The sequence below is a fragment of the Aethalodelphis obliquidens genome, unplaced genomic scaffold, assembly GCF_003676395.1.
Source record: "Aethalodelphis obliquidens isolate GAN/ISIS:26980383/991018 unplaced genomic scaffold, ASM367639v1 scaffold70, whole genome shotgun sequence".
In the NCBI taxonomy this organism is placed as follows: Eukaryota; Metazoa; Chordata; class Mammalia; order Artiodactyla; family Delphinidae; genus Aethalodelphis; species Aethalodelphis obliquidens.
Genome location: NW_020838014.1, coordinates 2,453,144 through 2,478,522, shown reverse-complemented (window position 1 = coordinate 2,478,522; position 25,379 = coordinate 2,453,144). Strand labels below are relative to the sequence as shown.

The 25,379-nt window shown below is 52.7% G+C and overlaps 1 protein-coding gene across 6 annotated transcripts in view; it reads left to right on the top strand.

The window, feature by feature from the left end:
• SYT6 (synaptotagmin 6) overlaps positions 1 to 25,379 on the top strand; it is a 57,596-nt gene that overhangs the window by 28,836 nt on the left and 3,381 nt on the right. For 4 of the 6 annotated variants that reach the window (XM_027091028.1, XM_027091031.1, XM_027091029.1 and 1 more), the window contains exons 4-6: positions 17,265 to 17,385; positions 21,874 to 22,045; positions 23,257 to 23,407. In XM_027091028.1, coding sequence (XP_026946829.1) covers positions 17,265 to 17,385; positions 21,874 to 22,045; positions 23,257 to 23,407 — 444 coding nt within the window. The remainder of the gene's footprint in view (positions 1 to 17,264; positions 17,386 to 21,873; positions 22,046 to 23,256; positions 23,408 to 25,379) is intronic. The other 2 variants (XM_027091033.1, XM_027091030.1) reach the window with 1 other exon arrangement.

Below are 25,379 nucleotides of genomic sequence, written 5' to 3'. Positions count from 1 at the left end.
GTGAGGGGCAGGAATGCGCTGGAGACCGAGAGAGGGTTGAAGCATTGTCTAGGTTAGGCCTGGAAGTTCCTGGGATTAAGCGATTCTGGAAGAATGCTAGCATGAAGGGAAGGATGCGGTGTGGAGAACAGGAGGGGGAGACTGTTAGGCGAGCAGGGCCAAGGCTCAGAGGTGGGGTTGTGAAGACCAGGCTCAGGAACCTGGGCCCCCCAGGCCTGCCTTCTCACTATGGACCATGGCCATTGCTCATCTTTATCAGTGAACCCCTGAGTTCCTAGGGATGTGAGGAGTGGTCTCCTCTTCCCAGCTGAATGAGGTTGGGACATCCTGGAAGACCCTCTGGGGAGCCCTACAGCCTCACAGTGAATGCTTGACCTTCTTCTGGGGCCTGGGGGTGGCCCTGGGGATATTACCTCTCCCTCTTCAGCCAGCTGGCTTCCTAGTGGGCAGAGCCCCAGGGACAGCCTCCAGGTATGGGCAGTGTGGTGTGGTACAGCTCTAACCCCACCACGGCAGCATTTGGGCCACTCTGAGAAACCCATCAGCAACTCTGGGTATCTTCCCAACATGCAGGACTGGGTCGCAGCCGACCAGGCCCTCCTCACCAATCCCTGGGTCCAGACCGCTCATGGGGCACGTGCCTCAAGGGCCCGGACCCCATCTTGCTATTAATAACAATATTACAAGTCCACCTGGCCCTTACATAGCACTATTGAATTTACAGGACCCTTTTACACACATTGCCTCCTTCGGTCCTCAGCAAGTCTTCGCAGGGACATTATTCTAATTCTGCAGGTAGAGAAAATTAAGCTGAGGCAAGACAGAGTGAATTGTCTGAAGGTTGCACAGCAAGTACTAAAAACTTTCATTTATTTGTGTCTGTCACTTTGTGTTGCTCTAAAAAGGATTTAGCTAGCTCACAAGACCTATAAAATGATGACAAATAAACTTAAGACAACATACAAATGTGGCAAGAGAATAAATGAAAGAAAGTCAAATGGAGTCCAGAGAGGCCACCACCCAGTACGTGTGCCCCACCATCCGAACGCTGTCTGTAGCAGACTCACACTTGCCTGGAAGCATTCTAGCAGCTATGTGAGAGGGAAGCCTAGTCACAGGGTTCTGTGTCCATGAAATAAGTATAAACCAGACGCTTGGGGAAAACAAAGCCACCCCCTGCTCCTGGGACCAGAGGGAGTAATGAACAACATCACGGGGCCAGTTCAGAGCCTGGTCTTTGAACTCCAAAACGTTATGAACACCTCTAAGCTTCAGTTTCTTCAAAGGGGGTGGAGGTAATCATAAGACCTAGTTCATGCATTTGCTATGACATGTAAATGAGGTTCTTAAAAACACAGACCTACTAGAGAATGGACTTGAGGATATGGGGAGGGGGAAAGGTAAGCTGGGACGAAGTGAGAGCGTGGCATGGACGTATATACACTACTAAACGTAGAATAGATAGCTAGTGGGAAGCAGCCGCATAGCGCAGGGAGATCAGCTCCGTGCTTTGTGACCACCTAGAGGGGTGGGATAGGGAGAGTGGGAGGGAGGGAGACGGAAGAGGGAAGAGATATGGGGATATTTGTATATGTGTAGCTGATTCACTTTGTTATGAAGCAGAAACTAACACATCATTGTAAAGCAATTATACTCCAATAAAGATGTTAAAAAAAAAAGATTTATAAGAACAAGTAACTGAGATAACAGACGTAAAGCACTGACACACACTGCTTCACCAGGGCTCCAGAAGCATTAGAGGAAACCAGAACACTGGCTAGTGAGGGTAGCGGATATGACCCCCGAGGACAACCTTTCAGAAAACCAAGCTGGTTTGGCACGGTGGTTGAGCGGGTGGCCCTGTGGTCCGGCTGCGTGGGTTTGAGCCACATCTCCCTCCTCTTTAGCAAAGTGGGCTGGTTAATATCTTTGTGAATATCTCTGTGCTTGCGTCCTCATCTGTAAAATATGGCCAAGAGTAACCCCTAATCTATAAACACAGAGCTCTTAGCCACGTGCCCAGCACACCGCGAGTGCTTGATGAGTGTGAGCTACGAGTGGGACCTTGAAGGCTCTTCCCTTGTAATCATCCTCACCGTGGTGGAGGTTAGCAGTCTCTGGAGTCCAGGGCTCTCGACTTGCCACTGCTGCCCCTCGGGGTCTTGTTTATTTGCATGTCCCCTGTAGCCCTTAACCCTGGCCTTCACCTGTAGGTGCTCAATTCATACATGTGGAATGAAACTGGAAAGTGAAAGAAGGGGATTCCAAAGTGGTCTAAGGGTTAAAAAAACTCCATCTAGCATCAACTGGGCCGCCCAGGCTTTCAAAACCTCTGTTTTTTGATCTGTAAAACGAGAAGGGAACTTTGTAATATCCAAAGACCCTTGAGCTCTTATACTGATTATCACAGAGAGGTCTTTACTCTCAAACTGCTAATTGCGGTAGTTGCAGAAGGTGCTTGGCTAGGAACTCTATAAAGAGACCCACTTCCCACCCTAGTCTCTAAGAAGGGCGTGGGCCAAAACAGAGTGGCGGGTGCTCTGCAGAGCCGTGGGGTGCGTGGTTGGCGGTGAACACAGGTCCCGGAATCTGTGATTTCGCATTGCCTGGCCTGGCAGGAAGGGGCCCGGATCAGCCTGAGAAAGGCCTACCTCCTTGAGGACAGGTGGCCTCACTGCTGCAGACAGGAGATGGTGCTATCTGGCGTGAGAGCAGAGGCAGGTGGAGGTGGGGTGAAAGGAGGAGCTGAGAGAGGATGTCAAGGAAAGCCGGGCTGCAACTTGCGTAAGGAGCCTGAGAGGTGGGCCTGAGAGATGGGGGTGTCCAGGGAGCAGCAGGCCCCCGGTCAGTAGCAGTCACCACAACAGGAGTAGCGGGAACCCTGGGGATGCCCAGCATGAGGGGCTGAGGCTGGGCCGGGCCAGGAGTACGGCTGTGGGGTATGGCCTTGCCTTAATGCCAGGCTGGCCTCTTCCTGAACCTGGGGGCTGTCCAGGCTCATTCAGTGCCAAGAGGCAGTCCCTCCGGGAGAGGGAAGGAAGGTTTTGAAAGAACGTCCGCTCTGGAGCTCAGGCAGCACTAGCCGTGGCTCTGGTACCGGGCAGTCAGGAACACTGATTGCACGAAACCTCTCTTCCCCACCCCCGGGGCCGCCTCCCAGCCTGAGCCTCACTCTTTGTTTCTGCCACTCTGCACTTGGTGCCTGGAAGAGAGGAAATAACCATTAGTGTCACCTGCTCCCCAGTGGGAGACATTAGCTGGCTCTGGCAGAGCATGTGGCCTATAATTTTTGGAGGAGTTACAATAACGGAGCTAATTTGGTGTTTCATCATCATGCTTCTGGGTGAGCAGAGGGGGAAGGGAGGCCCTGGGCCTGGTGCAGAACAATCTCCCGGCACAGAGCTCTGTACTTCCTCGGGCAGCTTTAGGGGTCCTGGAGCCACGCTCCCTCCTCCCTTGCCCTCCTCTTCCACCAGCAGCTTCTCCTTCCAGAGGTGGATTGTCAGAACGCAGCTTGGAGACTCCTGAGGCCCAGCCCAGCCCGAGGCAGCGCCACAGCAGGACAGAGCAGGAAGGGGCCTGGGCGTCTGAGGAAGTGTGTGAAGAGCCTGCGCTGCACTAGACCCCCCGTGCGAGCGGTTTAAGTGCACACATTCGTTCATCTTCACGGTTAAGCCCATTTTACAGATGAGAAGGTGAGGCCATCTGGTACAACGCTTTCATTTTACAGCTGAGGAAACCGCAGCTCAGGGAGGCCCAATGACGCACCCTAGATCCCTCGGCCAACCGTCAGCAGAGCTGGGATTTGAACCTAGGCCTCCTGGCTCTAAGTTCAATGTTACCCCTAAGTTTATCCTGTTGCTGGGGACACCTGAGCTGGTGCCTGGAGCCCAAGAAGACCCACAGGTGTCCTTCCCTAACCCCACTTATTGAAGATGCTTCTGGGTGGGGAAGCCCAGGGCTGGGAGGAAAGAATGAGGCAGGCTGCTAGCCAGCACAGCTTCCCATGGGCCTTGAAGTCAGGAGCTGTGGCCTCTGAAACCCAGGCCAGAAGATGTCCTCGTTCCCACCCTCTACCCAGGGACGTGCCCAGGGCAGCTGCCCCTCTTCCTCTTCCTGACTCAGATGTCCACAGAGCACACCTGGCCCCTCAGCCCACCAGGTGGGCTTTGGATGGCACATCCATTGGGTGCAGGGCCACCGCCTGCCCCAATGTGGCAGGAGAACGATTGTATTCTCGCTGCACATAAATTTTGATTTTTCTACTAGCAGCTGGCAGTCCTCCCTGTGGTTTCCTCCTATGCCTCCAAATCAGGGGCTTAGAGCAGCTGCCCAATAGGGAACCACCTTGAGGCTGGCTGATGCTCCTTGTCAGAGAGGGTTAGACAAGTTCAATGGCGTTCACGATTATGCAGCTGGAATGGAGTAGAGTAGGGATTTGAACCCTGGGTTCTGCCCCAAACCCCATGCATCCCCCACTGGGGCTGTTTTGTAGCAGAATTGTGATGCCCTCCCCTCTGGTTGGATGAAGAGCCGAGACCTCAGCTTCCCACCAACCCCCCAGCTGAGAGTTCTTTGTTGATGACTACTGTGGGTCTGGATGAGGGCCACTGAAATGCCTGGAAACTTGAGAAGCCCAAGGACACTGGACTTCCCAGCTTTGGAGAAGGGAAGGCAGTCAAAACTGATACTGTCTTCAAGACTGTGAAGGCATAATGTCTGCGTTATGATGAAACAGCAGGTGGGAACTAGGAGGGAAGGGTGTAAGTAACCTGGGAGGCACTGGGTTGCACGTCAAGGAGAACTTCCTGAGTTCCAGGATGATGGAACACTGCGAAAGGTGTGAGTGAGATGTCTTTAAAAAAGGCCTCATTTGTTGAGTTTAATGTGGTCCTGCTTGGAAGCTAGGCTTGGATGAGTTGACCAGTCACTCGTGGTCTCTTGCTGCCTAGTGGCATGTGGAGCTGTCTTGCTCTGATCCACGAAGATCCCACCCCAAGGGAGTGAATCCCAAGATATGATGCTTGCAACTCTCCCAGGAGGCCCACAGGGCCTGCAGACCATCCCCTCGCCCCACCTTAAGACCTGAGGAAGCCGGAAAACAAAAGTGAGGAAAATAACTCCAACTCTGCAGGACACAGAGGGAAACACTTTACCTGCCCAAAATTTCTTCATGAAGGGTTTCCTCCTCCCAGACCTGGTGTCTGCACCCCAGAGAAGTTCAGGTGGGAAGATCCATGTAGAGAGAGCACAGGGTCCTTCCACTGCTGGCCTGGCTTCCTCCTCTCCCAATCTTCTTGCATAAGGCAGTGTCCACTGGAGCAACTGAGCACTGGGTGAGATGATGACATATAGGTGCATTTCATGAGGAACGGCTGACTGAGGATGCCGGCACTGGCTGGTTGAAGTGAGCAGGAGATGGGTCCCCTCACATCACACACTGGTCCCCTTTCAAGAGGAAGCAGACTGGGGCAGCCAGAGAGAAGCAATGACTCTGAGTCTCAGAGCCTTCCTCTTTAGGGCTTCTTGCTTCCAGAATACTGAAAAATTTTGCTTTCAAAACCCAGAGGGACTTCCCTGGTGGTGCAGTGGTTAAGAATCCCCCTGCCAATGCAGGGCACACGGGTTCAAGCCCTGGTCCGGGAAGATCTCACATGCCACGGAGCAGCTGGGCCCATGCACCACAACTACAGAGCCTGTGCTCTAGAGCCTGTGAGCCACAACTACGGAGGCCACATGCCACAACTACTGAAGCCCGTGCGCCTAGAGCCCGTGCTCCTCAACAAGAGAAGCTACCGAGATGAGAAGTCCGCACACCGCAACACAGTAGCCCCTGCTCGCCGCAACTAGAGAAAGCCTGCACGCAGCAACAACGACCCAACGCAGCCAAAAATAAACAAATAAATTTATTAAAGAAAAAAAAAACCCGCACGTGTCCTTAGCCCACCTGATCCTCAATAACCAGGAGCAGAAGGTAGGTGGAGTGGAGCACAGTTCCAGAGGAGGCTGGGTGGCATGAAGGAGGAGAACAAGGCCTCAGAGTCAGCAGACGGGAGTCCAGATCCAGACCTGGTCGATCACTCTGAGACCCTAGGTGATTACTTAACTTCTGTGATCCTCAATATGGCAATAATTGTGGGTTCCTGCCAGGAATGTTGTATGAACGAAATGAATTAAGTACAGTATGATAAGTACCCAGCATGGTCTCTACAAACAAGCAGATGCTTCATATCTGTCAGTGCCCTTGTCTCTTGACTTTGGCTTTGATCACGAAAATAAGGAGACAAAGTGGAAGCAACGTCAAAATCCCGGCCAGAGTGTGCGTGGTCAATTGGTTCTTCTAACTCCGCGAGGCAATGATTCTCAGCCCCTAAGACTTCCCTACAGGGCTTGTTAAAATATGGAGTGCCAGGTCCCGCCCCCTGTGAGGGTGGGCCCAATAATTTGCATTTCTGGCAAGTTCCAAGTTCTGCTGCTGTGTCAGACCTTTCTAGAGCGCCATCCAGTTTTCTTAAACCACCTAGATTTGGGTGAGGCCCCTTCTTGCTAAAACTCAGCTCTGCGGCGTGCCTGAGGCGCGTAGGGAAAAAGTGGAGGGTGACGGGGAGCAAGCGCTCCAGGTGGACCAGCGTGGCTTTGAGCCATCGGAACTTTGTTTGCACCTAAAAAAGGAGAAGAGGCCCTTCTATGATCCTAACTTTTGCTTGGCAACACTGATACTGAATGACTTTCGTCATACTCCATGTCACAGCGGCTCTAATAGGGTCTTGTCCAGGGCAGCCTCGGAATCTCCTCGTTGGCCTACGTTACAAACCGAGCATATGGAAGAATCACCTGGGAAGCCTGTCAATCATTCGCACACGTAGGTCCCACCCTCAGAGATCCTGACTCTGTAGACCTGGGGCGCAGCTCAGGAGTCAAGTCCACACCTCCCCAAGTGAGTCCAACTCAGGAGACCTCCAGACCACACCCTGAGCAACAACTTATGAGGCTCCACCCCGAGCTGTCACCCACATGGACACTGCCGGACAGACCCAAGGCTGAGGTTATGCAAGGGCCCACACCCGTCCTTTTCACCGCCTTCTAACCAGGGGCACCTCACGAAGCTGAGTTGCTCATTCATTCAACAAATATTGGTGAGCCTGTGTTATTTATTTACCAGGCACTGTGCTCAGTCCCAGGAATATAGTGGTGAGTAAAATACGGGACAGGGACCAGGGTAAGGTAAGCAAGGCACCGAGAGGGCAGAATGTATGGAAGCATTCGCTCCTGGAGGCATGCGTGAGGGAAGCTAAGAGTGAGGGCCTCCACCGCCTTTGCTTTTGCACCCTGGGCACTTTGGTTTACTCTGCCCTAGTCCTGGACCTGCTAAAACAGATCCAGTCCCTGTCCTTTGGGAACACACAGTCTAGAGCAGGGGCTGTGGCTTTGGAGGAAGCGGCCTGTAGGATGAGAGGACACCTGCCATGTGAAGAGTTGTGAAAAGAATGATCAAGCAGAGGGAGATGAATGTGCAAAGTCCCGGGGGCACAGTTGAGGAGCTGAAAGAGCCTGAGGGGCTAATGCGTAGTGAGGAGGGCTGAGGCAGGGGGAGGGGGAAGCGTTGGGCCCTGATCATGTAGGGCCCTGTAGGTCTTGGGAGGGGTTTTTGGCTTTTATTCTACCACAGGGGGAAGTCACTGGAGGGTTTCAAACAGAGGAGTGACGTGGTCCATCTTACAGTTTTGGAAGTGCTTTCTGGCTGCTGTACGGAAAGTGGGGCAGGAGAACGAAGGGAAGCAGGGGGCCTGTTAGGAGGCTGTGGCATGTGAGCAAATGAGAGGGGATTTTGCCCTCTGTGTGGCACTGGAGGTGGAGAGAGGTGGGTAGACTCAAGATTGAATTGAGAAAGAATTGACAGGGCTTGGTGTTGAACTAAATGCAAAGGAGCAAGGCGGGCAGGCATCAATGACGAGGTCTTGTTTCTGCCTGGAGAAACTGGATGGATGGAGGGGCCATTTCCTGAGTTGGAGAAAACGAGAGGAAAATGTAAACAGAAGCAGCTCAGAGTTCACCCTGAGCATCTGAGAAGTTTGAATTTCTGTGAGATGTCCAGGATGGGATGTCATGTTGGACATACGAGGCTGGAGTCTAGAGGAGAGGTCGGTGAAGACGCCATAAATTCGGGGGTCACGAGCATGGAGATGGGTGTTAACGTTGTGGGTGAGTGAGGAGAGAATGAGCGTTTAGAACCCACTGCTTAGCGGTAGGGATGGGAAGAGGATCCAGCAGGGACTAGAAGGTAGCTGCAGAGGTGGGAGGAGAACTAAACGAAGAGAATGCTTTAAGAGCAGCATAGGCAACTCCATGAAAGGCTGCAAAGAGGGTCTTCGGAGAACAGCCTCATCACAGCAAGACCCAGAGGTCTGGAGCATCTGGAGACAGGTGAAAACCTAAACCTTCAGGTCAGCAAAGATATGAAGAAGCTAAATCCCCCATCACTGGTGGTTCAAGCACGTGCCCTCGTCTGGCACCAAAGCCCTGCCTGTTGGCATCCCCGGGGCCCTTGTTTGCAGAAATGTTCCTCCGCTGTCCCAGGAGACTTGCCCCACTGGGACCAGGGCAGCTTCCCTCCTGCTGAGAGCCCTGTGGCCACAGCCCTGCTCGGGCAGAGAGCAGATCACTCACCGCTGAGCTGCCCGCCCTTTCCGGGGGAAACTGACACAGTTGTTTGACAGCCACGCAGCAGGACGACTTGAGGCAAGAAATGAAGACAGATTCTCATCATTAAGTTCATTAACGTGCCATTAACTCCTCTCTGTCATTAGTGAAGATGCCCGTGGATGGACCAGAGAGGAGATGAAGTCCTCGACCCTGGCCTCTCACAGAGAAAAGCACCCATGGTGCAGACTTTTCCACTTGACCAGGCATTGCCTCCATCTCTTCTAGAACTTCCCCAAACTCTGCTCTCCTCAGACTCCTTCCAGGCCCTCATAGCTCCTCTCCCTCTCTACCCACTTTTTTTTTTAAGTCATTAGGAAGAGATCTGTACCTCCCAGTGTGTGATTCTGACTCATGGATATTTGCCCAAAAGTAATGGTGCGTGTGAAATGCTAAACCTCTTTTCAAGGGCAGGTTCACGAAGGAGAGGCTGTGAAAAAGTTTCCTAAATAAAACCATCCGTTTCCCTGAAGATGTTCAGAGAGAGAAACATTTGTCTCCCACTGATGTGCTGTAGTGTCTCAAGGGGTCCCCCGGGACCAAACCCCACCGCGAGGGTCTCCCTCACCTCCCCGCTCCCTGTGAGCTGGAGGGCCTCCTTCTCCATGGGCCGGGCCGGGTCCCAGGCTTTCAGTGTCCACAACACAGGCTGCAGCCGGAGTGTATGGAGTTCGTTTAAGGCGCCTCCATTCCGCTAGATCATTTATTGATAACGCTGCAATGCCCTTGGGGCAGAAAACAATTGAGAGAAAAAGCAGGCATGGAAGTCAGAAGAAATAGAAGCTGCCCCAGCTCCCAGCACAGCAAACACAGCCCACCCTTCTACCCCGGCCACCCCCAGCGCTGGGCATTCTCCCCAGCCCTGCAAGCCCAGGCCCGAGGGGGAGCAGGGAACAGCCCGGGGCTCACAGCCGGAGCCCTCTTCTGGCACCCGGGGAGAAGCACCCCCCCCCCGCTCCCCTCCCCCAGCAGAGAGTTGATTCAGCCATGCGGGCATGGGGCAGCCGGGGTGCCAGTCTCCGCCCTCCTCCACTGCATCCCCTTCGGCCAGTGGGTCACCAGATCCTGCTGATTTCTTCCCAGATGTGCCTTGCCGGGCTTCAAGGCGTTTGTAACTCCTGTCCCCTAGGCCATTAGACCCAGGGGCCATGGGAGACACCCCAAGTCAGACCAGAGGAATGAGAGGAGGTGACCCAAGAGGAGGGAACAGGACAGCTGGGCTGGAAAGAGGAGTGTTGTCCAGGACAGTCAGAGGGAGGGAGAGGTTATTTCAGGCAGTGGAAAGAACAGGGTGAAGACACGAAGGTACAAAAGAACCTGGAGGGTTTGGGAGGGGCAGTTATAGAGAGGCAGGATGCTGTAGTGCCTGAAACTGGGGGCTCTCGAGCCTGGCTGCCTGGGGTCACATCCCAGCTCTGCCATGGAGTAGCTGTGGGCTGGACCAGAGGCACGGCCTCACTGCACATCAGGGTCCCCGTGGAGAAAATGCAGATAACCGTAGGCTTTTGTGAAATTTATATGACTCAGTACGTACGAGCACTTAGGACAGGACAGCCCATAATAGGGCACCTGGACCACAATGGTTGGCAAGGGCCAAATCATGAAGAAACCTGAGTGCCACGTGATGCTGTGGGTAAGGGATTTTCAAGCTGACTCCTGGAAGCTCCAAGGAGGGGTTGAAGGTAGGAGCTCTGGGTGCTTTGTCTCTAAGCCACTTTTCATCCGTTGTATATATTTGGACTTCTAACAATGTTTCATTCGAAGAAGAGTTTTCCAGTTACAAAACAGGTATGGAATGGGGAGCCACTGAAGGATTCTGAGCAGGAGAACGACCCCCTGTTTATAGCAAGGAGGATAGATCAGAGGGGTCGGGGGGAGGGAGTCAGAAAGCTGGGAGGTCCAGGCAAGAGTTGGTGCAGGTCAGAGCTAAGGCAGTGCAGGCGGGAGGGGAAGAGAGGGCCTCGGGGTCTGCGGACCCTTAGGTGGCAGAACAGCATGGCGGGGTAACTGACTGGGTGTGGAGGCTGCAGGAGGGCAAGGAAGCTGGGATCCTTCTGGCATCCACTCTTCCCCCGGCCATTCATTTTCTGCAAGACTGCTGAGGTCCTGCTTTTCAGAGGGGAGAAAATGCAAACATCTTTCAGGGCCTCTGAAACCTGGGCCTGTCTCCCTAACCCGGGGCTCCCCAGCACAGTGCCTGTCAGCCACTCCCGTGGTGGTCCTCACTGTTCCCTCCTGGCAGGCCACCCCCTCAGGTCAGACCGGCTTCCCGACCCCTCTGTCTAAACTGCCCCACCCCCACCCCGCCATTCGCTACCCTCTGTCCCAGCCCTGGTTCACCCAGCGCCCTTGGATACTCCCTTGCTTACTCTATTTTTGTCTCCCTCCTCCAGAATATAAGATCCTGGAGGGCTGGGACTCCGTCTGTCTCACCACTACTGTCTCCCTGTATTTGGGAACCTTTAGCAAGCGGGTGACAAATGAATGACACACGTGAAGATGGTCTCTGGTGTGGCGGTCTGGGTGGAGGGTGGTGCGGTGGGCTGAGAGGGAAATGGGGCGGAAGATACCTGCAGGGTCAAGGGCAAGCTGCTAGGTGTGGGCCCTGAGGCAGACACGGTGGGCCCTGCCCTGTTCACAGCCTTGTGTGGGCTCCTGTTGCCCACCCTGCGTCCACGTTGCCCTCTAGCCACGTGGGACCTCCGCGCCTGCCCCCTGTGTCTTTATGCACCCGCTGACCCCCTGCCTGGAATGTGCTTGCTTGTTTCTTCTGCCGTCAGCTCCTTTCACTCACCTCACCGGATCCTACCAAGCATCACCCCCTCTGGGAAGCCTACCCTGAAATCCCTCTTAGAGTTTATTCTTCCCTCCTCTACCTCCTACATCTGTCCACACTTCTCTTACAGTGCTCACTGATCAAGCCAGATACCACTGCTTACCCACGTGCCTTTCTCTCCCCTGCCCCTGCACCAAGACTGTGAACTCTTGATAACAATAGTCATTATAGTTATAATAATTATAATAGCAGCTAATGCTTCCTGAGTGCTTACTCTGTGCCAGGCGCTATGCTAAGCGCTTTACACAAATTACCTCATTTAATCTTAACAGTCCTAAGAGGTAGATACTGTTATTAGCCCCATTTCACAGATTAGAAAACCAAGACCGTGAGAGGGTTAAAGTAAGCCGCACTCCTCATAAATGTCAGAGCTGGAACCTGGACCCAGATCGGCCTGACCCCAAATCCATAGGTTCAACCATTCCTTCATCAAGCCAGTATTTCCTGAGCTCTTACTGTGAATCAGGCCCTGGGCTAGACGTGGGGGTTGATGATGAGTTACACCAAACCCTATCTCTGCTCCCAAAGAACCCACCATCTAATGAGGACACAGCATTCATCATATAACCCCACAATCAAGGTAAAGGTTACGGTCGTGGTGTGGGCTCTGAAGAGGTCTGGGGGGCTGTGGGAGCAGTCCCGGCATCCAACCTCCACATCTGATTCACCTCTAACCCCGCTTCCAAGTCCCAGGCCTACACAGAGGCTCACTGGCCATTTCTTTACCCATTGGAGGCAAACTTGCTTCCACCCCATCTCTCTTCCAGCCCCCCAGCCCCAGGGTAACTTAACAGCACTTTCTGCCTAGTGCTTCAGAGATCCTTTTACTCTCCTGTGGCTTTTCTGAAAGTGTAGCGGATGCTCCTCTGCTGTTGATGGGAAATTCAGGCAAGCCACTTAATGATTAAGAGACTAGAAGTGTTCTCTAAGAGATGGGGAAGCATCGTTCTTGTTTCGCTCAGCCTGGATTCCCAAGAGGGATGCTGAGACATTGACGCCGCTCATCGCCTATTTAGGGGGAGGAAGGCTAGCCCTGGAGAAGAACAAAAAACACTTGGGGGGCATTAGGAACGGAAGGAATGAGTGTCTTTGAATTTCAAAACAAAGTTGCTAGATACCTTGAGGTGGGTAATAAACAGACACCAGTTAAGCATCCTTGGGCCATCTCAGTTGATGATGCCTGATAATGGATTTTCCAGTTTGAATGCTTGGGTTTTATGGCTGGCAGGGACCTTAAGGCTACAACATCTAGTGCAACGCCCTCATTTTTACAGACCGAAGCCCAGAGATGTGAAATGATGAGCCCGACATCTCTGGACTAGTTAGTGGTGGAGGGACTAACGCCTCCACAAGCAGTGACTTGTGGTTCACTGCTCTTTCCGGGACAGTCCACGGATAGGAATTTTTTTTCTATGCCTACGGCTGTGTGAGTGCATCAAGGAGAGAGGAGTGCTTTAATGAGCTGTTGCAGATGGGCAGCTGGGGACAGCAAGGGCGGTGTGGTGCAATAGATGGGCCTTTACAAATCTTCCTGCCCAGACGCCTGGATACTGCAGCCAGGGGAGAGTGCTACCATAACGGGCGACAACGTAGCTGGACAGGCTGTATGCACGTAAGGACAGACTGCTCCAGGAGCCGACATCCTGGCTGAAGGCCTACCCCCTGCAAGCATTAGCCAAGACGCTTACCAGCTGCTACTGGGCTCAGACCCACGCTCTCAGCCCCTGGGTTAGCAGTCGAGAGGGGCAACTTGGATTCTGCTGCTTTCTGGACAGCAGTGACCTCCCCAGCACCAGGGAGCTCATTACCAGCCAGGGGCCCTATGGCGGCCTCCCCTGACAGAGGGTGAAGATGAAAGCAATAAGACGCTGGCTGTTCTGCGGCCCCTGGTCACCCCTGGTTTTATTAAAGCCAAAGTCGCAAACATCCCTAATGAGGATAAAAGGCTGGCAAGGTGCACAGAATCTGGGGCTGAAACCCCCTGAGAAAGGGGGTGGTGCTGAGAGAACCCAGGAAGGCCGCCCATGGGGTCAAGCTGGGCCTGGCTTTGCAGAGAGGAAGGTGGCGACCAGGAGATGCTGACTCTGTTTGCTCAGCTCCATCTATTTACTCGAAAGTAACCCATTTATTTTCCTTTATCAAATAACCCGTCCTCTGCTGCCTACGTGTGCAGGGGAATTACACTCCCCTTGATCCACGGAGCCAAGAGCAGCTATCTTGGCATCAGGTCCAGCGAGGCCCAGTCACCCACAGCAGAAGGTCCTGGACTGGGCTTCGGGCCCCCCGGCCCCAGTTTCCTCTCTGCGTCCAAGTCGTAGGGGGATATTGGCTCACTCCCTTTGCCTGTCCGGGCCCAACGATGGAGGGTGGAGCTCACTATTCAGTGCAGGGACCAGGATGGGGGTGGGGGTTCCAAACCTGGCTGCAGACTCAGCACCACGAGTGCCCCCCAGCTGCCACAGTTCTACCACAAAAGGAGGGGGCCTGCTGGGTCGGTGCTCTCCCTAGAGGGAGCCATCCTTGAGGGCAGCCCATAGCACCCCAGATGATTCCGTTCACCCTGAGGGATCTCCCACATCCCCAGGCAAGTCTCCCCAGTTCACAAACCAATCAGCTCAGACCCCTGCGACAAGACAGCCTTCGAAGCCTCCAGAGTAGCCGTGTGGGGAAAGGGTGACAGCAGCTTTTTGTTCACCCCCCCCTCACAGGGGGGCCCTAGGAGCTTCCAGATTCCTCACCAGGGCCCTAACATGATCCGGGCGTGTGTGTAGCTCCTCTTGTACTATCGGGCACCCCTGAAGCCCAGCAGGTGTAAAGCAAAGCCCCTGCCCCTAAGGGGCCTCCAGTCCCTGGACGGCATGGGAGGGCCCAGCTGCAGCAAGGCAGGGACTCCGTAACCCCTGTGAGCAGCTCAGGGACAGAAAGTGCTGCAGGGGTGTAGGGGAGATATGCTCTGTGTGGGCTGGACCCTGGGCGAGGGTCCCTGTGAGGGGCATGGCCCTGGGCCCTACAAGAGGCATGGGATTGTCCAAGCAAAGATAAGAGGAGGAGGCATTTTGGCCAAAGGGACCAAAGATATACCAGCCAGCTGGAGCAGAGGGTTGGCATAGAGGAACAGAGAGAAATAATCAGGTGAGGAGGGAAGACAGGACCCGGTTGCTGAGGGTTCGGAATGCAAGCTGGGAAGATGGGCCTTGATTCCAGGAGCCTAACAAGGGGAGCCACTGAGAGCGTGCAAGCAGCCGCGCTGGCCTAGGAAAGGCTTAACTTCACCAAATAGTCATTTCCTCCTGTGTGCAGTAGGGATACTAAGATCACCTACCTCACGGGGCTGTGGTGCGACTCGACGGAGATAATTTAGTAAAGGATTTGGCGCCTGGTACGCATGCAATAACCTTGGTTCTTATTCCTGTTATTGCGTCTGAAAGGGTTTCTCTAAGTCTGGGCAGGATTGGAGAGTTACAAGGAAATAAAGGGAGCTGGGGGCCTCCTTGTACCTCGGTGCCCCTGCCAGAGATGGAACATTCAGCCAGGTGCACTGCTGACCCGACCCCTGCTGCGTGAGGGGACAGTCATACACCCACAGCACCTGTCATGGGCCACTTCCTGTGTCTCCCTGAGGGAGAGGGAGATCCTGGTGCCTTCTTTTAATTGGTTACACCCCACTAAACATGGTGCCTCTAGCAGGTTCTCGGCAAATACAAACAGAAGAACAGGTGAAGTTGTGGTCTAAGGTCTAGAGGAGCCAGGGTTACCTTGAGGTGCTCCCTAGGTGGGCTGGGAGGGCGTTGCTCTCCTAGGGGTCGGAGTCCAGCTGTGTCTCCCACCAGCCACGCAAGCCTGGTCAGGACTTTACACCCAAGTTTAAACACTGAATTCTTCTCTGTGAGATGGAGGGAATAATGCCAATGCACCCTGCCTTGCACAGTGGCTGTGAGCCTCAGAGGTGGAGCTGCCCGTCACAGAAGAGCTTCGTGGGGCACAGGAGCTCGTGGGTGATGGTCTTGGCTCTTGTGCTGGGGTGGGGGGGTGGGGGTAGCTCTCTCTACGCTGTGTCCAGCTCTGCCCCAGCCAGACACCACCCTTCCACCCCTCACATCCACCCCCAATACCCCCGCCCCCTCCACCTCTTCACCCAGGGAGCCGGGAGGATTCACCTGCTACTCCTGGGATTTGATTCACCAGAGGGTTAAAAAAGGACAAATCCTGGGCTAGGGAAAGGGTGGGTATCAGTGCCACCTAGGGGAGAGCATTGAGACCACAGGCTCTGGAAGGGGTGGTGGGTTATTCTCCAGGTGAGGCCAAGTATCAGGGGTCTCTTGGAGTCCCCAGTAGAGGGTGTTACTTTGTGAGGAGAAGGGACAAGAACCTTGGAGCCACCCTTGACTGCACTCTTTCTCAAAAGTCACCTCCTCCAGGAGGCCTCCCCAGCTACCCTGTCTAAAATTTCAACAACTATAGCCTCACTCATGAGCATTTCATATCCTGTTTCCCTGCCTTATTTTTTTCTCCTCGATCCTTTTTACCAACTTACTTACCATCTTTCTTGTCCTTTGTCCTATTAAAATGTAAGCTCCGTTAGAGCAGCGATTTTTGTCTATTTTGTTCTTTTCCATATCTCCATACCCAGAGCAACACCTGGCACATAGCAGGTGCTCAATTACTACTTGTTGACTGACTGAATGAGTGAACAAATGGATATCTGCATCTGAAATCAGAGCCAGCCCAAACCCCGACCTCCTCTTCTTCTACCCTGGGTCTGGGAGATTTAAGAGGGGAAACACCTCCATGTCTTGGAGCCCCCCGGCAGCCTCAGAGCCCGAGGGAGAGGTTTTGCAGTGACAGCACCCTCCTCCACCAGGCGTGGCACAGGAAGAGAAGGCAGTCCAGCGGGGCGCTGTTTAATTCAACAGCTGGACACGCTCACCATCTTTGACATTTTCCTATTCCCTGTTGCTCAGAATCTTCCTAGGATTGGGATCCCTGGTCATGATGATTCTAGGGGCAGGAGAGGCAGCAGAGTGTGTGCTCCATGCTGGGTTCACTTCTGAAGCAGGACCACATTTAAGGACAGAGCGGATCCAAGACCTGGCACAAACTTGGAATGACGCGTGTACGTCTTCTTGGTCAGCCCATATCCTGGGCAGGTCCTGATTCCCCGTGCTTCCACACTGAAGCCTGGAAGTTGGAGGGCTAGATGTGTTTCAGGAGAGGCAAGGAAGCTGCCAAAGCAGAGGGACTCACAAAGAATGACTGAGCTGAGAGCTAGAACCAGATATGTGGGGAGAGGGGACCCCTGATGGCCAGAGTGGGTCTCGTACAGAATACTGTCATGACCCCAGGCCAGGCAGGGTGGGGAGTCAAGGGGTCCAGTGACTGAGAAGGGTAAGTTGGAGAATAGGGCTGGGCCCCAAAAGGCCTGGTGGTCTGGAGGCTGCAGCCAAAGGGCATAGGTAGGGCAGGTGAGGCCAAAGCAGGAGGGGGAGGACGAGGACCAGAGTCTGATCAGAGCTCAGAAGGAATACTGAAGGGGACAAATTCTGCTGAAGACCCAGCGTTGTTATCATTGCCTTTTATACCCAGTTACTCTCAGCATGGAGGCCAGAACGTCAGGCCTTAAAGACATAGCACTCTCCCTCAGAGAGCCTTCTCCTGGGCTCCGGAGCAGCCCTGCAGCTGCACTGGAGCTGTGTGCCCCTCATCTGCCCTCTTGTCTGCTTCTTTGCAGGAAAGCGTGGATTTGGGAGAGATCATGTTCTCCCTCTGCTACCTGCCCACAGCAGGCAGGCTCACCCTCACTGTGATCAAATGTCGGAACCTCAAGGCGATGGACATCACAGGCTACTCAGGTACCTCTCCTGCCCGAGTGCTTGCCAAGTGGCCTGCCAGCAGCCTAGATATTAGGATGTGGGAAGATGTTCAGAGAGAAGGGGGAAGAATTGTCAGTATTCTTCGAACAGGAGCACGGCCCTGCAGGCAAATGGTCTGGCTTTGAATTCCAGTTCTGCCCCTTCCTTGTGGTGTAATGCTTTGGTTTCCTGATCTGGAAAAAAAAAAAAACAAAACTTACACAGGTTACTTTAAGGATAAACGAGTTAATTCAAGTAAATGCTTAGAAAGGTGCCGGATACATAATAAGCAGTCAGTAGATACTGGCTATTACTATCATTCTTTCTCTTTGAGGATGGAGAGAAGAAGAAGCAAATAAATAGGTGAAAAAAATTAAGGAACATCTTTCTAGTTTGTGTGAGGCCTCAGGACTTCCAAGGGTTACGTCAAATTTGAGTGTCTTAAGCGTTTGTAGGTCCACGCAGCGATGGCAGCCCTGCAGACTGAGTCAAAGGAACAGAGGCGCTGAAAAGCAGAGTGCACTTGTATTTGAGGTTTTCCTGCAGGGCTCTGGGCCTCTGTCTCAGCACCAGGAGAGCTGCTAGGTACAGCAGGAGAAAGAAGTCCTGTTCTAGTAACCGAGGAGATGCTGGTTTGGATGCAGCCTCAGAGCCTGCAGGCTGGACCCGGCGTCAGAGGTTTGACCCTTTTCCACGATTCTGCAAGTCATTGTCAGAGAAGGTTTTTGAGTTTTGATAGAACAGAGGAGTCCCAGGAGCCTCCTTCCCCGTGTCGGCTCAAATTAGCCCAAGGGATGGGGTAGAGCGTCCCGGAGAGCCGGCACGTAGAACCGCCTGGGCTGCACTTAGTAGCAAATGCGGGGAAAGGCTTGGTTTGTTTCCCTAGACCCCTACCCAAGAGGCTCTTCTGGAAATCCCAGTTAGCGATACAAATCCACTCCACAGGTGCCTATGAACTTGGCTGGGAGTATATGGAAGAGTTTTCCTTTTACTCATTAATTATTTCCTTAGTGTAATCACAGTTGCCATAAAGAGGTGACTGGTCTAGCTGAAAATATCTGGGCCCAGGCCCAACCTGGTGCATTTGGAAGAAGATGAGATATTAGGCCTTGAAATATGAGGTTTCAGGGAAGGGTGGTCAAGAAACGCTGAAGTAAGGTATATCTGTGGTGGCTTTGAATCCCTCAGAGCCTCTGCTCCCAGCCCGCACTGTCTCTCTGCAACACTCATACCTTCCAGGCCAAAAGCTGCCCCAGATAGCGCCTGACCCAATGCCTCTAGCACCTGCCCTGACGCCTCTTTCCACTGAAGCTACCACCACACATCAGGATGTGGTGAGGAGCTTAAAGAACCTCTTCCGGCACGTGCAAAGCTCTTAGGCAGCAGCAAGCTGGCTTCCTCCAAAAATACAACCAACGTAGATTGCATTTTAATATCAAAATAAGTGTGTGCAGGGACAGAAATTCACTGAGGACGCTCAAGACTGCTGAAGGAAATAGGATTTTGCTACCCAAGTCCCCACACTATCTCCTCTGGTGTAATTAAATTGATGTGCTAGAGAGAGAGCTTACAGCGAAGCCGCCAAGGTAATCGTAAAGGCTGTTCCACGTCAGAGGGTTGGGGGTGAGAGACTTTTCTCACGCTAAGTTCTAACCTCCCTCTCATGATTGCCTCTCTTTTCTACCTGGGTTTGGAATCTGGTATTAAATCTCAGCTTGATTCTGAAAATTCAGGGGTCCTCTTTTTGCTAGGGATTTCTATTTTGTTCATTGAGGTAAGCAAGTGTCTGGGACAGTTCATGGAACACACTAAGCATTGAATAAGTATGTATTGAAGGATGAATGAATGAATGAATTTATAGGCTAAAGAACTTTGTGGGGACACACCTGCCAGGGGCTTCTCAAGCTAGATCTCCTGTTTTGGAGGATAAGTTTGAGGTTGCCTTCAGCCTGGACTGCTTTGATGTTGGACTAAACTAGGGAGTGGATGTTCTTGGTTCTTGCCTGTTCTTGGTTTATATGACGTTGACCTCTAAAACCAAGGATCTTCCTATTCTCCTCGATCTAAACTAGTCGTGAGTCAATTCTTTAAGCCTATCCACCAGAACCATGACAATAAAAAATAATACAAAATAATAATAAGGATCAGTATACCCCAAAGGGATGGTGAGTGAGTGAACACACCCATCTCTGCCACATCTGGTCCGCACTGCTTTGACTCTAATGGTTACAAATATAAACTTTGGAGTCAGAGCTAAGTTGAAATCTTAGGCAAGTTTCTTAATCTCTCAAACCTCAATTTCCCTATGTAGAAGAGGGGGATGATGAATATTTTATAGGGTTGACATGAAGTTTAACTGACATGATATGTGTAAATCTCTTAGCGTGGTGCCTGACACATACTGCATGCTGAATTATGATGGCCCTCATGACAAGGAGACTGAAACACACGGCTGGTCGTCGTGCCCCCTCCCTCAGCTGCATAAACATCATTGGCTGCTGGAGAGGAAAGGGCCTCAAAGGTCGTCTGGAGCCAGCATTCCATTAGAAGCACAGGCTTCTGCCCTAGAGCAAACACCCTAAGGAAGAGTCCTCTCTCTGCTTAGCCTCTAGGATCATGGTGAGAGTATGGGTTCCTTCAAGGGAAACACCCACTGAAGTTTATAAATTAGATACGCCTCATACGAGTGAATAGAGGTGGGGAAGGAAGCTGAGAATCTCCCAGCTAATCATCAGGCATTTGCCTAGTGGCCCGTGGGACAGGTGGCTCTGTCACATCTTTCCAAGCCTGGCGACATGTAGGTTTGCTCCGCTGTGGGTGTGTGTGGAAATAGGCATGGCAGGGGATGAGGCAGCACTTGGGCAGCCTCAAGCCTGAAGACGCTTTCCAAGGCAATGTTCACACTTCAGGAGCATAGAGGTTGCCAAGTTCACAACAGGCCTCGGAGGTAGCTATCCCACCCATCTGCTTGGACCTCAACACGGTCCGGGGCGTATCCATAGGGAATGGAGCCTGCGGACACGAGAAAGCTATCTCACAGCAGTTCTAGGAACTCCTCCTTCCTTTTTACTGAACGTCCTCCTGAGAGAGAACCCTTGCAAATGGGTCGTCAGAGACAGCAGGGTGATTAAACACCTCATGGTCTCCCCAGGTACCCCATAAACCCAAGTGCCCCCATGGCTAAGGCACAGCTGCTGCTGTCACGTTGGTGAGTCCGTAGCACATGTGGGCATCTACAGAACTACCTTTAAGGCTTGAGTTTCTGATCCCATGTCACAGGTCTCTGTAGCTTCCCCAAAGCTGTGCACCTCTTCTGCCACCTGAACAATTCCCCAGGGAGCATGAGCGCCTCGTTGGGTACTTGGGTGCCCAGGAGATAGAGCCATACGCCTGTGAATGAGGAGCTGGGAGCGGCTGCTTGGTCCGCACCTCCTGACAGAGTCACAGGAGCCCTGGCTTCTGGGCAAGCAGGTGTCTCAGCACATCAGTGTCTCAAAAGCTGTTATTACCTGTGTGTTGCCCTCCCGTTTCTTGAGTTGTGCAGCATAAATAACAGTTATGACGGTGACTGAGACACCTGAGCGATGAGATACGATCGGTGTCACTTCACTTGGACGAGTAGAAAATTTCAGGGTAGGAAGCTGACCATGAAATACCCATTCAGAAAACTAAAGAAGAGACAAGGATGGGAGGCGCGTGGGAGGTCAGTAAAAAGACATCTCCTCGAGGGCTGGAGAGATTCCAAGATCCCACTGAGAGATGAAATGGCAGCCGGCCACCCTGAGTCCCAGGAGGCTGCCTCACTCAGTCCCCCGGCCATGGCACCCTCCTCCTCCACTGCCCAGAGTGGGCACAAACAGCTTCCGGGGAGGCAGAGAGCAGGGCTCCTACCCGCTCCCTGATGCCAGATGGAAATGAGCTTGATGGGACAATGAGACCCATAATCCTGTCCTCAGGTAGGGAGGACCCGACAAGCATCGTGACTGTCGCTGTTCATTTACTCTGTCTCATTGCTATTCCTTGGGTGTCATCGATTCTATTTTTACCCACTTTATGCTTTGGTTAATAATGCTGACAAGACCCCCCAGAGAAAAGGCTGCAAGTAGGTGAAGGGAACAGAGTGCCTTTGTTTAGCTTCCCCACCCTTTGGAGCCGGCCAGCCAACCATAGAGTTGAGATTTAGTGAACTGCATACCCATGGGCAAGTATCCTGTCTGATGTGGGGCCAGCTTCCCCATTAGTGGAAGTCCGTTAAGCACTCTGCTAAGAAGCCTGAGGTCACCAAAGACTCTGTGTTTATTAAGCGCAGAGCATCTGCAGAGACAGGTGTGCTACCTAAACAGAAGGTGGTTTAATTATTTTAACAACCCACTGATACCATCTGAGAATAACAGTAGGTCTGGGGCTTCCATCCTTCTGCTGCACAGGATGTTTAAGGACATCTGTTTAACAGGCTCCCTTCCCTTCTCACTGCCCCCATTGGCACAGATCCATACGTCAAAGTGTCCCTGCTTTGTGACGGGCGGAGACTGAAGAAGAAGAAAACCACCATAAAGAAGAACACCCTCAACCCCGTCTACAACGAGGCCATCATCTTTGACATTCCCCCGGAGAATATGGATCAAGTCAGTCTGCTCATCTCGGTCATGGATTATGATAGGTAGGTACAGGTCCCTGAGGGCCACGATTCCCTGCCCCTCGTCCCCACCTCAGTGCAGCACAGGGCTCTCTGACCTTGGACCTTGTGGTTCATGGCTCAGACACTCATTGGTCTCAAATCTGGCCCCACCCAAGGAGGGCACAGGAGTTTGAGGAAAAGCATGGATTCCCCGCCAAAGTAGAAGCTCAAGCTTCACTTCCCAATGGGCTCATTTCCATCAGGGGCTGCCCCACCCATCAATTTCCCTGAATTCACCCCCGACTACTCCCATTCCTCCATCTGGCATCTGTCCTTTAGAATCCCGCCCACCCCCTCCCCCCGTCCTCTCCGTTTCCACTGCTGCTACCACTCCCACTTGGGGATGTCTGTGCAGCCCTCCTAGCTGACCCCTGCCTCCATCACTTCCTGCCTCAACCCAGCCAACACACCAAGGCACACCTTCCTAAAAGACCACTTTGTTCCTGGGCCTGCCCCTCTCAAGAACCATCAGTAGCTCCTGCTGTCTGGACAAGCTCTTCCCCTGGACTCTCGAGACCTTCCAGATCTGGACCCAGCATATCCATCCAACTTGATTTCCCCCACCTTGTATGTGTTTCTTCTCCACCACTTTCCAAATCCTGCCTCCCCGTCAAGGCTGGCTCAAACACATTCTCCAACTACGTCAGCCACTGTGACTCCTTCTCTCCAGGTGTCACTTTCACTGAAGGAGAAAAAAAATGCAGTAAAGCCTCAATCCAGGATCTTTAGCACAAGTTCCCAGACATAGTAGATGCTGGGTGAACAAATATGAGTGATGATTGATGTTCTTACTGAGCGAATAAATCACATCACAGCCGCTAGGTATGGAGAAATGGTACTCAGAGCAGGTTGATTTATTTCCCAATAGCGCTAATGTCTCAAGTGCTCGCTGAGTCAAATAAAGGAAGAGACTTAAACTCTCCCACTCCCCAAAGTCAGGCCATCTTCCCACCATTCCTGAGATTCCAAACAAGTTGAGAACCTTTTGCTCATCTGTCTGTCTGTGTCCAATGTCCGCCCAAGGAGGCTGGGCAGTATTTCACCGCCGCTGGCACCCTGAGGGCCTGCCAAGCATCTGTTTACAGAGCTCAGTATTCTGAGTTAGACCTGGGGGGCTGAGACCGAGACCGCGGGACTCCCCTTTCTGAGAGCATGTCTGGTCACCGATGCCGGGCCCTTTGTTTCTCCCTTAGAGTAGGCCACAACGAGATCATAGGAGTCTGTCGTGTGGGGATCAGTGCCGAAGGCTTGGGCAGGGACCACTGGAACGAGATGCTGGCATACCCGCGGAAGCCCATCGCACACTGGCACTCCTTGGTGGAGGTAAAGAAATCCTTCAGAGAGGTGGGTGAGGTCACGCTTGGCCCTTGGCATGTTTGCTGCATGGCAGCGTGGGCTGGAGAATGGCAGTTGGCTGCCGTGAGACCTCGCCTTTGTGGGTCCTTGGGGGGCACTGGTGGGGGGGGGCATACACGCGTCTCACCCAGGGTGTAACAGGCAGAAAGGGAAGATGGTGGGAAACTGCTTGACAAAAAGCCTTTGATGTTGAGTATATTGAAAGTGACACTGAGTTCAAAACAGAAAAGAAAAACTTGGAGGAAGCCTTCCCGGCAGCTCACTGTGCCAGGCCCGGAATGCTTCCACGAAGTCCCTGAGCCAAGTCAGTCCCTTCAGAGAGAGCCCCAAGAGGGTGAGATCAGAACTTGGCAAGAAATTCTACCCCTGTCGAAGCAGTAAGTTCCCTGAGGCTCTAGCCAGACAGTCCTGGGGCAGTTCTCGCCACGTGGATGGAGCTGGCCAGAGAGAGGATCCTACCCTCGTGAACGTTGCTTCTCCCCGTTGTTGGAGAAGAGAGTGTGGCTTCAAGGTGGCCCAGTTTCCAGCCGGATCCTAACAGAGACGTAATGGACACAGCACTGCCTGGGAGTCCCGAGACTTGGGCTCCAGCCCTGGACCTTTCCAACTTGCAGCATAATCTTGAGCTAGTTATTGGTCTCTCAACTGCAAAGAAAATGTTCCTTCCAGTGACACAAGCCCGCCCCACCTCCACCAAACAGCACCAATTTAAGATCCTGCCGTTCATCACCTTGGTGGTCCTCCGGCTGGCTTTTTCTTAAATGGTTTGGGACATGGGGGTAGCCAAGCAAGTTTTAAACCTCATCTTATTACTTCCACCCATATCCTAGAAAGCCAGGTGATCATTCACTCATTTTAATAGGTTTCCAGCCAGGGAGTCTAGAGAGTTGTATAAAAATTGGAAAATCTACTAATAAAAAAATAAGCCACATGGCCCCTCAGCTTAAAAGCAGCGTAACCCCTTCCCCGTGTTCTGTGACACAGAAAAGGTGTGGGCAGCAACCCCAGAGGATCCGCCGTCTCCTCTTCCCTCTCAGGGTGGTCAAGCCTGCGGGCCAGCAGCGCGAGGCTTCACATTTCTGTCTGGTGTTTGCCTTGATTTACCACAGCTGTGGAGCTTTAATGAGTGAGGCCCGTCCCTCAGCTCCTGGGCTCCCCTTTCTTCCAGAAGGCCCTCTCCGCAGGGTGTGGGTGAGGTACACACAACCAGCCTGCACCTACACAGGAGGCAGCCAGTGGACATTCAGCACCTCACCGACTGCAGGGCTGATTCAGTCTAGAGAGGGGGTGTGGCACCCCTCCTTTTAAAATCCTTTGCAGATATTTAAGGATAGAATAAGTATACTAAAACGTTCAGGATGGCGTGGGGCAGGGGCAAGGAATGGGAGCTGAGAGGCCTCTGATGGGCTGCGGGGCCTCAGGCACCTCACTGCCCCACCTGGTCTTCAGTTTCCTGGTTGGTAAAATGAGGGGGGTGGGCTCCTCCCATCTCAGCTTTTCTAGGAAACTCTGGCCCAAAATGACAGGACGACAGGTGGCAGGTGAGCCCACATCTTGCATCGCCTTTCTGACCTTGAAGCTGCCATAATCCATTGCTGTTACCCGGTTAGTCTGGCCACACAGACTGGAGTAACCAGCCAACAGTGGCTGGAGATGGGGCTGAGGTGCAGGGTAGCACAGAGGGGCTGGGGCTCAGCCCCAGCATCGCTCTCCATGACGAATACCACCTAATTAAGCCCAATAATTGATTTCAAGTCCTGTTGCTTTGAGAACTCCAACTCACTGGTCCAGACTACAAAAGAAAGATAAAGTAGAACCAAGCCCTTGAAAATGAATATTTGATAAGACAGAAAAGGGAAAGTAACAGTACGTGGAAAACGGAAAGAGAATACATTGATTCATATCCTTTGGGTTTACTTTTCTCTTGACCTCGCACACCAAGTTCCCGAGACTTTCCCTT